This window comes from Bombus vancouverensis, chromosome 10 (assembly GCF_051014615.1).
Source record: "Bombus vancouverensis nearcticus chromosome 10, iyBomVanc1_principal, whole genome shotgun sequence".
Lineage (NCBI taxonomy): Eukaryota > Metazoa > Arthropoda > Insecta > Hymenoptera > Apidae > Bombus > Bombus vancouverensis.
The window spans coordinates 7403216-7415736 of record NC_134920.1 but is presented as its reverse complement, the minus strand read 5'-3'; the positions used below and the strand labels follow the sequence as shown (position 1 = coordinate 7415736).

Below are 12521 nucleotides of genomic sequence, written 5' to 3'. Positions count from 1 at the left end.
ACTCTTTAAAAATCTGTATAAATAAAATTATAACTTGGAATAATTCGAAATGAATAATAATGGCCCATTGTATGGAATCGTTACATTTTGAAAGTAATTTAATTTAAGCTATTTTAATTAGATACTGTTAGCAAATTATACAACTATTTGCGTGAGATACAGTAATTACAGTCGATGTCTATTTATCTCGTATAGAATGGATTGCAGATTCCGCGAAAATGAATCAGACAATTTAAATCCCATTCTCTGCAGATAAGCAGTACACGCGGGCAATTTTGGTCGGAAAGCGTTGAGCATGGCTATAGAGCTCTCGCAATAGGGATAAAGATGATTTCCGTGAACCTTAGGTTTAGCCAGCTCAGGCCGCATCACCGTTCGCCAAATTCTCGTATGTACATATCTCACTTTCTGTCAATATTATCGGTTGGTATTAGTGTATCGATTAAACCGATCTTGATTAGTGCGTTCTATGCCCTCCTTGCAACTAAGTACAACCATTAACATCGACTGTACTAACAATCTCTATCTTTGGAAATAAAAACCCTTCTGAATTTAACGTTTCTATTATGCATAGATGCATTTACTTGTTATTTATATTCGAGCAAATTTATTATAAAAGAAAAGAAGATGTTTGTTCCGGCGGCAAATTCTTTCTCTGGCATAGCATTTGACAACTATCGGTTTGTTGGGGAGAAGAAGAAGACGAAAGAGAAAAAAAGAAGGGAACCGACGGTATACGCATTCCGTCTTCAGCTTCGTATACAGAATGGAGGAAACGGAAAATCGAAAGTGCTTCACCGCCATTTCCGGCGGCCGCTCTCTCACGGCTGGTGTACCTCGGGCGTTGCTGTCGAATGCAAAAAAGGAGAATGAAATATCGCGTCTGCGAGCACGACGCGTGAAATTCTTTCGAAAATAGCTTCGTTATACGAGATGCCCGGTTTACACGCAGCTGTAAATCCTTTCGATTTAGATGGCACCGCGAAAATAACAATTTTTCCACGAACATTCGTCCCTCCAGCTGGTGGGAGGGAGTTGCCTCATCGCATTTTCCTTCGCCGATGTTCTCATCAATTTTTGTTCGTCGAATCGTAAAGTTTTCCAACGTGATACAAACGTCAGCTCGAGGGGACAAATCATCTCTGAAATTACAGTCTACCCCCGGTTGAACTCAGTGAATGTCGCGCGAACGGAAACACCATTATCCCCTCTGTTCCTCTGTCGCGACTTTTGACACACTTTCCGGCTTGTTACAGACGAAGCGAATATAGTGCCGGCAAGCCACTGGCTTACCAGACATTGCCAATTTTTCAGACTTCGCATGGTTATCTAGTTCTCAGATCATCCTGAACTTTACTGTCCATCTGTGTACGCTCTGATTCGGTTTGATAAGTTTCTTTAGAACCGGCAAGTTGAGAAAAAGTTTCGTCGTATGTAGGACGACCGAGGTGCCGGGAAAAATTGGAAAATTTCGAAATATCGAGAAACTCTGCTCTGCCTGGCCTGACTATCCCAACGATAAATCAGATTTCGTACCTATATTCCTCCTATTTACGTAACAAATATTTCTTATTTCGAATTCCAGCGTTTCATTCTTCCATTCGAGGACAATCGCAATCAAAATATAATTAATTTATTTATCACTAACTTTAGCGTCTACTTTTATAGTAGATGAAAAAAATCTTTGTCTAGACCCCGTACCTTTAATTCAGTTCAGAGATGATAGAAGCAATTATAGAAAATAGTGATACGAAGAAATTACACTTTTTCCCTCTCTTAGGGATAAGCAAAGATTGAAGCGTCTAAGCGAATGTAATCACACGCACGCACGTCTATGTATGTGGCTGATCGTGGCTGTTACTGTGTTATCCGTCGGTTTGTGGGAGTGGCAACACGTGTTTCCCATGTGTGTCAACCCGCAGTCTAGTCGCAGAGAGGACGAGAAAGGGGGATATCGGCGCGATATCGGCCTGTACGACTTCTCATAGAGACGGGTTGCATACATATCGTCGGTTTCGTAGTGCCGCGTGGCACGAAGTGCACGAAACCCTTGCAAAGCTGAGCGAACACGTCCATGTGTTCCGCATGCGCGGTCTACTTCTATTAGCCTTTCTATGGTAGAAGACTTCTTTGCATCTCTAGGTAATTTTTCATAAGCGAGGGAGAATGTCTTTTGCTCAGGAACTTAGCCTGTACGCGGTATTCCTCTGACTTTTTCCTTTCCCTTTCACATAACGTTGACTGAGAGGAGAAACGGTAGCGTGATTGTGAACGATATCGAGTACTTTCGACTAGAGTAAAGAAATACATGAAAAGCGAATAGAGAGTAATTATTGATCGGAGTTTTTTTAGAATGAAGAAATAAATAGAATTCAAAATAATACGACATCGTTTTCCAATAGAGTCGGTTTAAGAGGGGAATAAAATAGGTCGCGTTGAAAATTTGTGTACCTACTCTAAATACGAGAATGCATGAGAAATGCATGTGATTGTATCAGATAGGATTCTATTTATAAAATGTTCAAGTACAATTCGAAAGGAGTACTCTACTGCATAGATTAATGTAATTACGTTTCACTGTAGTATATTTTACTAGTGTAAGTCTGAATTAAAGGTTAATTTTAGTCCTCATATTCCCTACTAAATTTTAAAACATCTTCCTTCTCGTGTTTTATCCTGCAATATACTTCCTTGAAAAAAAGTGGTAAATACAGGGGAAAGTGGTTTTATTTGCGATTTCTCTGGATCGTTTGCTAAAACCTTTGGGGAAAAAATCCTTGTTGAAAAATTAATCTATCCCTAGTAGCCATGTTTCGCGAAAACGCTTTCATTAAAAAGTTGCTTAACTAGGAATATTTGCAGATATTGTTATGAGGCGTCAGGCGCACAAAGCGTTATTGTTCTCATTTGTTAAAGTCTGGAAAATATGTAGTTGCTTGTTTCGTGAAACATACTTCCGTTGCAGGTCCCGTAAGCAGGCATCGGGATACAGCGCGCTAACGAAAATATTTGTTAAAAATTTATAGCAATTTTCATGATGCTTTCTCTCGCGTTTCTAACTAACAGACACGCTTCTACGTACGGCCGGCTATTAGGAAACCCTTCGATTAGACATATCGTGGAAATGGACGAACGAGTTCAATTAAGAAACAATTATAGGCGTGGCAACGAAAACTCGTTTTCTGGTTGGCGGATAAAAATCCGACGGTCAACGAGCGTGGCGGGATGGCGCGGTGTGGTGCAACGACGCAAAATTGTGCTCGTGGAGTCCTTATGAATCGCCAACACGATGTAATTACGTCGACATTGCAACAAGTAATTTCGGAAAAGCGGTGCTCGTTCGCAAACCAACGAAATTCGTATACGAGAAAAGAAATGAGAAAGAGAGGGAAAACGCGGGGAAAGAAGAGGGACGAAACTATTCCATTGAATTTAAAACGATATTTCCCTTTCATTGATTTTTACACTACTCTGCTTTTCTAGTGTTGTGAAGCATTTTCACCTCTCTCCTTCGTTGTTTAGTCATACGTGGAACGCCACAGATTTAAAATACATTTGTTCGACTCTCGAAAACCATTTTTTCCCGATGTTCAAGCGTACCAGTGTAGATCGTACCAATGCATATGCGTGATAAATTACTGGATGACGAACGAGCGATATTTCTGCGTTAATATATTATAACGAAACTGTGTACGTGGGCGTGCGAGCACGCGTGCACGTGGTATAACAAAAACCATCCTCGCTTAAAAAATCCTGTGGTCATAACGTATGTTTAATTGCAAGAATTATCGCGTTGCCTTGAGTAACGTTAGTTGTAATTCGTATCAATGTTTCAGTCCAATCCATATAAACACGCCCCTTGCCTACTTGAAACATACATTTGACGTGGATTTTTTATTTTTTCAATTCTCTGGAAACAGTTCATCGGACGGCTGAAATTGTCGATATTAAATTACGAAACGTTCGTCTGCCGTTATTGGATAGAAAAATACTGGGTTTCTCATATTAATTAAAGAATTTGTTTAAGCAAACTTTCAATTATAATATCGCTATCGACAGATTTCAACGAATCAACAATTCTCAAGTAATAGATTCTCCAATAATTTTAATCTTTTTCATGCTTTTCTAAACTCACACGTGTCTTATACTCTCCTGACTCCCCGACATACGGCAAATTCCTATCCTCCGGACGCTGTAAGTCTCGAGTTCATGCAGGAAACTTGTAATTATTTGGAACGTCATACGTGGTTGTGTGGCGGACGCGAAGGATCTTCATTAAAGGACCGGGCCACGAAAGGATAATTAAAAGTTTCGCGAGGGGTGAAGCTTGCGGAGCAAGCTGAGGGGGAAATGTTGCGCGACTCGGCCATCCTGAATTTCCCTGTTATTTGCTCCTCGAAATTGCCCCGTCTATCTGCCTTGCCCTCGATCCGTGCATCTTCCTTCCTTCCTTGAATTTCGTTGTTCGGGAAACCCTGGATCAGGCTGATCCGCGCCCTGAAACGTTAATTACGGTTGTCTGAGGCCGCGACAAAGTCGACGAAAGTTTGCCAGCAGGCTACGGATTGGGCACAGCCCGGGGAAGACACTTTGATTTTGTCAACACGTGATTTCGTTACGCACGCAATTAAGAGAGTTGTGTTCATATACGATCTTCTTTGACGATGAATGTTGAACTTGAAGGGTTCGCAAGAGTGTTAAGGTTTTATTTGATTTCGGAGCTAATTTCAACTTACTAAATGGAATTAGGTAATTTTTGGTCTGATCTTACGGTACGGTGGTGAAAAGTGTGCTTCTTGGTTAACGATATCTTATGAACATCTTTCGCTTCCGTGTTGATAATAACGTTCACATTTTATACCGTACGTACGTAACAACTTTAAATAAGCAAGAGAAATGATGAAATTACGGTACAGTAATTTTCATCAAATCCCTAAGTATGAATTTCGTTGAAATGGAGGCAACTTGAAACCGTTGTTAGTTTCTAACTTCGAACTTATCGAAGATTCTTGAGTTCCTCGAAAACAGCGTGCCTTCGTTAGATAATCTTCTACGTTAATTATTTTACCGATTATCCTTTTCTTGCAAATATCAGACGAGATAAGATAAGTATCACACTAGAGAGAACGAGTATAATCGAGACACGCTTCAGTATGCTTGTGCCATTAAAAATTCTTAGCCTAGCTAACACGATACGTATCGTGACTAATTTTACTAATAATTAATCCCTTTCTCTTTACAGACATGTCTTACAAGCCGCAGCGTCCCATTATCGAGGGTGAGTATTAAATAGAATAAAACTAATTTTGCATTTGATAGTGTTTCTAGGCTCGCATAAATTGCTTAAAACAGACGTCTTTCATACTTTGGAAAATTACCAGCAACAATGAAACACGGCAAATATAGTCAGACATCGAAAGCACTCGATACCCAGAGAAAAATGGAAAAAGACAGCAAACGACGTAGCACAATCGCGTTATAATGGGTTGCCAGCCGATGTAAACTAGCAAGCACGCGATATTTAAAAGCGAGTTATCTCGTAGATTGTTGGACACGAGGGTTCGCGTCTTTCCAGCCGACTCACGACTCAATTATACCGGGATCGCAGCCAGCTAGCGAATTTCGAAATCACACCGTTTCGATTCGAACGATCACGCTATCGTAGCCACGCTGACAATCTTGCCTTGTACAATGAACGGTCGTTCTTGAAAGTTATTTCTCTCGACGTGATCGTGATTATTTTGCACACCCTCGTCCGCTATCGTGAAACTGGCAATTTTTCAGTAGTCCAGCTATGCAATGGTCAGACATTAATAGTTGGAATTACGAGTTAGAGGATTGCGAAATTATTGCGTCGTTGCGTGGATTGCTGTAAAGTGCGTTTACATTCAGGCGTTTATCTCTCTTTTTCCCTTTTTATTTATCTTGATTTATGGGTGGAGTGATTTTTCCCATTGCAGTAGAATAGAATTTAGCTGCGTCTAGATTCCAAACGGTGCATGAATATTTCTTCCTAAATCAAGATTGCTGACAATTGTTCGATCGCGGGCTTTTTACGCAACCAGGCTGCATTTATTGTTGTTATTCGAAACATGTTCCGATCATTATCTTTTGTTGAAAAGCTACGTACTTCTATAAAACACCGATACAAATCATACTGTCAAACGCATTATGCGAGGGCACTTTTTCAACCATCTCACGCATTTCCGCCATTGTTGCACGGTACCTATTTGCACGCCATACTATTGGCGTATTTTGTTCAGGATTTTCGTTGGTAATGTTTGCATTTCGTGGTCATTGTAACACGATCATCTATGTATGTGCGTGGCAGATGTTGGTACTTCGACAAAGTATCGTGCATGGATATGGTCGGGTCATTGTTTCAATGAATCGCAACTCTTGCATTAGCTTCAATAGAACGTCTAGCGAAATTGAAAAAGAAAATGTTGGCAAAATTTCTGAAGGAAATTCCAATTATGAGAAACATATCATTAAAGGACAAATGTATTACCGATATGTTTGCATTAATTTTGCGTTACTTTTATTATTTCCGTTACATTTAAGAATTACTAATAGCTTAAAATCCTGTCGTATAAAATGTTCTTTATCATCGTGAGTAGGGAAGTTCTCTTATAATAAGCAATCTTGAAAAACATCCTGCGATAATTATAAAAAGAATTTGTCGAAATTTCTCTCGAAACAAGTAAGTACGTGTATCTTTCGATAATTGGCAATTACGTTTAAATCGATTCATCGAACGATAATTAATCTTTAAGCTCGATCTCGGTTCATTAATCATTTAATTCGTCTTTTCTTTGCGTGACGGTGCATAATTCTGGGAATTCGGCGTAAGTACGAACGAGCAACCGACTGCGTTGAAACATCGTTACATCTGATCGCCTTAACAAGGGTAGAAATTACTTTAACGCGTTTGGAGAGCAGCGGGGCGGATCGCGTGAAATTTGTAGCGCAGGGAATGTCGATTATCAATTATTAGGGAAGTTGGTCGTGTAAAGGACGAGGCGGACGTTAGGTACAGTTATACCATTATTTGAATAGTTCATCGATACGATCGTTTCGGCAATGCGCACTGCGGATATCCGAAGTTTCAACATTCGGATATTGAATATGGTTAGGCGGAAATTGGGAATATTCGGGATACTTTGGTCCATGTTACTTCGGGCAACATTAGATGTTTCGATGACAACGATGCGCCCGGCCAATTAGTTTTGAATTCCGCGTAAATCAGCCTTGAAGGGTCGTGTACGCGGCGGAATAATTGGAAACGGTCCCGATTCCCCGCGATTCGACGCGACGGTCTGTCAAATTCATGCGCTCGCACAGTCTGATTAGTGGCCAGAACAGATGCGAGGAGAAAGCGAATAGAAGTACAGACAAAGGACACGATATTTAATACTTCGAACGTGAAAACATAATGGTACAACTTTATTCGACTTAATGTTTTATAAATCATCGTTCGACAGAAATTTTGCATCGTTTCTACGTTACACGCGTGAATTTTAATGCGTCTTTTATCTCTTTAATAACAGAACTATCTTTTACCAATTGTACGGGCCACGAAATTTCGAAATACAAAATTATCTTGCATTTTCTTTGTCCAAGCGTTGAACATTATATATTTGAGTAAATGAAAATTATATCTCATGAGAATTTGAGTTCTCTATGCTATTAATTGGAACATAAACATTTCACGATTAATGGCCAATTATTTGCGGTAATACGTCTGAATTTGCAGGTGGCACGATATGCGCGAAAGAATAAAACTCGACAAGTACATTACTCGTCGCTCAAGATTTAATTCTCGAAATCCTATCAAGTGTATTATTTAAATATAAAATTTTAGTAACCATCGTGTGAATGCTCCTTCACGCGTTTTCGTGAATCGGCTTAACGTTTGCCAAGCATCGTCTGTAGTGTTTGCACAGAATCGTTCGAACGTTCTGAGAAGCTCGCGTTTTCGAGCGCATTCGCGTTGCCAAGAAAAGCCACGAATATCTCTGTATTTCGTACTCTTAGATAGAGGCACTCGGCGCGCCGCCGCGAAATTTATTCCATTTACGAATGGCTTTCCAGCAAATAATTTTTATCGGGTCTCATCTAGCTCGTAGTTTCGCTTCCGTTCCGCAAAAGGATAAGGAATTCCGCATAATTCCAATAAATAATACACCATGCTAACGAGACGCCCTTTTTCGCTTTTGCCTTCATCTCTCTTGAAACAATATTCTGCCGACTGTATTCACGGCACACGTAGCATTATATAGAGACCGTTTCGCTCTAACTCAGTTAGGAGCAGCTATTCGTAAATGTATTCACGGTATCGGCTCTCGAAATTTAATTGAACAAAAGAATTCTTAGAACCACGAGAAAAGTGTGCTGAATAGAAGGTATAGGGGTTAAGAGCTTCCGATTGGATCGGTGGCAAAGTAGTGTGTACTTTCAAAGTTTTTATGGAGTTGGGCAATTTTTGTTCTCATGCCGAGGTAAAGAACCGGAGTTGATCAAATTCGTCGAACTGAGATTTTAACTTGCATGTTTTATTCCTTAAGCAAGTTGGATTAAATCTTTTTGCATAGCTTATGTCTGTACGTATTTTCTTCTATTCGAGTTTAGTAGAGCTTAGTGTCTGTCGTTCAACGTAATCTACTAGCGAAAATAGCGCAATCGAGGAAGTAGTAGCGGATAGTACGTAGCCAGACATCCGCAAACGTTTGAGATTGCCGTACCTTTCGACGTGTGCGTTATATTGAAAAATGTTTGAAACATGAACCACTTAACTTAATTAAAGCATTTCAAGCATACTCAGTTTTATCAGACATTTTTTCGAAACTTGAAAAACTTTCCCTCTATTTTTTTTTTTTTTTTAAAGAAGCTTATCGTTCAGAGAGCTTTTTCATCATTATAAACGACGTTTGCATGAGTTTTACACGATACATAAAATTTTGAGCACGACTTTTAAACTTTGCTGCTCCCCAGCTACTTTTTAGTAAAATTACTTACACATCGGCACCTCGTATATTTCTCCTGTCATATAAATTAACATTACATTCTCTCGTATATTTCGCCGCGCCTGTTACATAATTTCTGTTCATTTGCACAATTTTAACTGTTCTCTGTATATTTTACGACATCCAATATATCGTATACATTAATTGCGAAGCATTTCACATATTGCAGCCTTCGAGGCTCGAACACCCACACCGTTTCAAAAAATAGTTTCTCCGAATTGTTTTGCGTATCGTTGCTTTCGAAGAGCAATCTACGTAAACGAGATGCGCCCTATATCAGCACTGATATGCTATTTTGTTATCCCTAGCAAGTGTATCGCGATACGATACGCATCAGCCACATTACTGTCAGTCGAACTGGTCGCATCTACGTCGTATCTTTCGCGTGCGTTCTCGTGTAACGTCGACGTTCGTATGTTCGCATGGATTATTGTTTCGCGATTAAACTTTAAATCGTGCTAACAGCATGTATGTTTGCCTTTGAACGCGTTTTTATCAGAATGTTGCGTTTCATGTACGCCATATAAAGATATATTTCATGTCGATGAAGATTAGAATCGCCGGTAGATGTTTAAAGAGGATAATACACGTGACAATTATAATTCTTCTCGCAGACCAGAAGAATGATCTTTTTTCAACGATAATGGCTTTGAATTATTTCAACCTGAATTTATGGTACCTTGATAGGCCTTAAATACGAGCGAGCACGTAAAGGTTTGTTAACGACGATGCATCTTTAAAGATAGTTTGAGACGGTATATAGCCTGCGTATTTTGGCTTGATAAAGTTTACGAGGGGGTCAAAGGCCGAATAGAGGCTTCATGTAAAGTACGTGGCTCGAAGGGTGGGCAATTTGAAGTTGCACGACTATCGGTTGTTAAATGTTTAACGGCGGTGTGCTTGGTAAGGCGAAGCCTGTGTCAAGCGATTTCGTATCGTTAATCATTATTAATTTAAAAGAAGGGAACTTTGCGTTTCGTGAATTATAAGCAGCGCGAGCCTTATTCCCGTTTATGTAACGCGAACAGGATGTTTAACTTCCGTAGAACTTTAAATTCCGAATATTTTCTTGGATAACAGCTTAAAATAATCAACTCCCTGATTTTACCTCAAACAAATTAATTACGACGAAACCATGTTTGTGCAAAAGCACATACTTCGAAGTAATTCTTGTAAAATTCAGTCCGGTCGCATTAATATACACGTTATTATCTCAGAAATGCATAATGTTCGAATTTTGCTCTATTCACCGCGATCTTTTCATTCACCCAGCTCGATAATTAGTAACCTTCCAAAACGTAAATTTTTCCCGCGCGTATAACACGCATATGCATATCTGTATGTGGTTATTCCAAATGAAGAGGAGGAGGGGAAACTTCCATTTATGCTTTATCGTTGGGTCGAAAAAGGGTTTTCCTGAATACGAGGGGAAAAGATCCGCGGCTCCATAGAGATCACTGGATGAAAAAAGTAGAGTAGAAATTCCGCCAAAAATATTCTACGAGAGCGGGTGCAGTTACTATAAATCGCTGCGCCCTCCGTTTCCCCCCCAACCGCTTATACGCCCCGTTGCGGCGTTGCTGGTGCGAATGCGAGTAAGGCACGGGAATGAAAGAGACAGAGAAAAGGGGTAAAGGAACGCAGCGGTTGGGCGAAAAAAAAGAGTCCAGCCGATAAATTACATGTAGAAAAAACCGTGGCACCAACGGTGGATGGGGTGAGAGAAAGAGAGAGAAAGGAGGAGTCAGAGAGAACCACAAAGGCAGATGGAGGGAGAAGGAAAGAAAGAAAGGGTTAGAAAGGGAAGAATTGTCGGTTCACGTGATATAAATGCGAGAGGGTGCACAGCGCTCGCTTTTTACGGGTTTTTCTGGCTCTTCTTGGAATCACGTTACACCGGCCAACATTATCGAGCTGCTCGCTAATATCTCGCCACGAGATTTTACCGAAGTCTCTCGATTGCCGCTGCGACAAAGGGAAAAGTCGAGTATCAGGATTTTTGTGCCGACGAAATTTCGCACCATATCAAGGACGTCATAAATTTCGGAACGTGAAATTTTGTTTGACGATCGTTCGCATACTTTGATAGTGTCCCACGGTGTAGGAGGAACGTCCGTTAGCATCGGCACGAAAAAGGGTGCTACGAAAAAGTAAACAGTGTGACAACGAGTGAAATTCTCCGCGAAATCGGCCGGGGACGAGAAAAAGAACGATGGCTGCTGCATGAATTCGCGCGAGAGAAAGGGAAAGAAAGAAAGGGAGAGAGTGCATCAAGGGAAAGCTCGTGAAAGTCGGTGTTCTTACTATTCCTCGGATCCGTGGTTAGGATATTTCTTGTTTCGTCACGTGAGTTGCGAGTCGGTCGGCGCCGCTTTGTGTGCTCGGCACATACGCGTCTTTGCACAGAGCTGTACGTGGCGTGCAAGCTATACTCGCAGATAAGGTTACGTTAAGAAATTGCTTTCTGTGGGACGAAGCCAAACCCGAAGAAGAAACTCTCTTGCACGCGGTAACCTTCTTTTTTTTCTCCTTTACCTTTCCCCTATATTCCTTTTTCACCGTGTCTAGTTTCGACCTCGTCCTCTACTCTTCGCGTTTAGCGTTTCCCTTTTCTTCCCCCTAACCGACCGCCGTAGTCGCATCGTCATCGTTCTTCTCGACTCTTACTTATACCGTTTCGGCTTTCGTTTCTGTCCACTTCCTTCCGTGGAGATGCGCGCCGACAAAAGGTGACGGAGCCTCAAAGGGGCGCACCGAGAGAACGCGGGAAACCGTGCTTCTTCCTTTGAGTTTCCACGAAGCCAGTCCAGTTTCTCGCGCGCCATCTCAGCGTGACCGAGGGGGGGGACGATTATTTTGTTACGATAGCAACTGTATTCCCGCGTTTCAATGTTTTGGCCATGCTGCTGGGTTTCCCTTCCGCGACGCGTGATTACACTTGGAATCCTGTTTCTAAACGAGAGTCGGATTCAATGTGAATGATGTTTGGTGTTTCGCGGAAAACTTTAATGGAAAGAGACGTTCTCTATAGAATTGGAATTTTCATGAAACGACTTCATCGTGTTACCACTTATTCTAATATACTTTCTGATATTTAATATACGATATACATAAGATATAACGAGACTTAAAGTTACGATTAGCAAGTCTGCAACTGTTCCTCGGTACGATACGGTGAATATTGTAGCTTATTACGCAGGATTATGTACCTTTGCACGTCCGATTTGTATTTCACGGATAATAACATCATATGATATGCAAGTTGGAAAACAGTAATTTCGGAATCCGATAATTTCGATAATTCACCTGCCTGATCGACCGATTATCTTCTCCGTCGATTTTCACGGCTATTACGAGATAAAATCCTACTCTGTTTGTGCCAATAACACAAACAGTTGCTTCGCCTGTCGCATTAATTTCACAGGATCGCTCTTCTTTTTTTCTTCGTAATATCGATCGCGCCCGGCGGAAGGATTAATTTGCGACAATAAATTG

At 40.8% G+C, this 12521-nt stretch overlaps 1 protein-coding gene across 3 annotated transcripts in view; it reads left to right on the top strand.

Moving 5' to 3' along the window:
• The window catches only part of LOC117156970 (agrin), a 325884-nt gene that overhangs the window by 73884 nt on the left and 239479 nt on the right, over window positions 1-12521 (top strand). For all 3 annotated transcript variants that reach the window (XM_033334550.2, XM_033334549.2, XM_033334545.2), the window contains exon 3: window positions 5243-5278. In XM_033334550.2, coding sequence (XP_033190441.1) covers window positions 5243-5278 — 36 coding nt within the window. The remainder of the gene's footprint in view (window positions 1-5242; window positions 5279-12521) is intronic.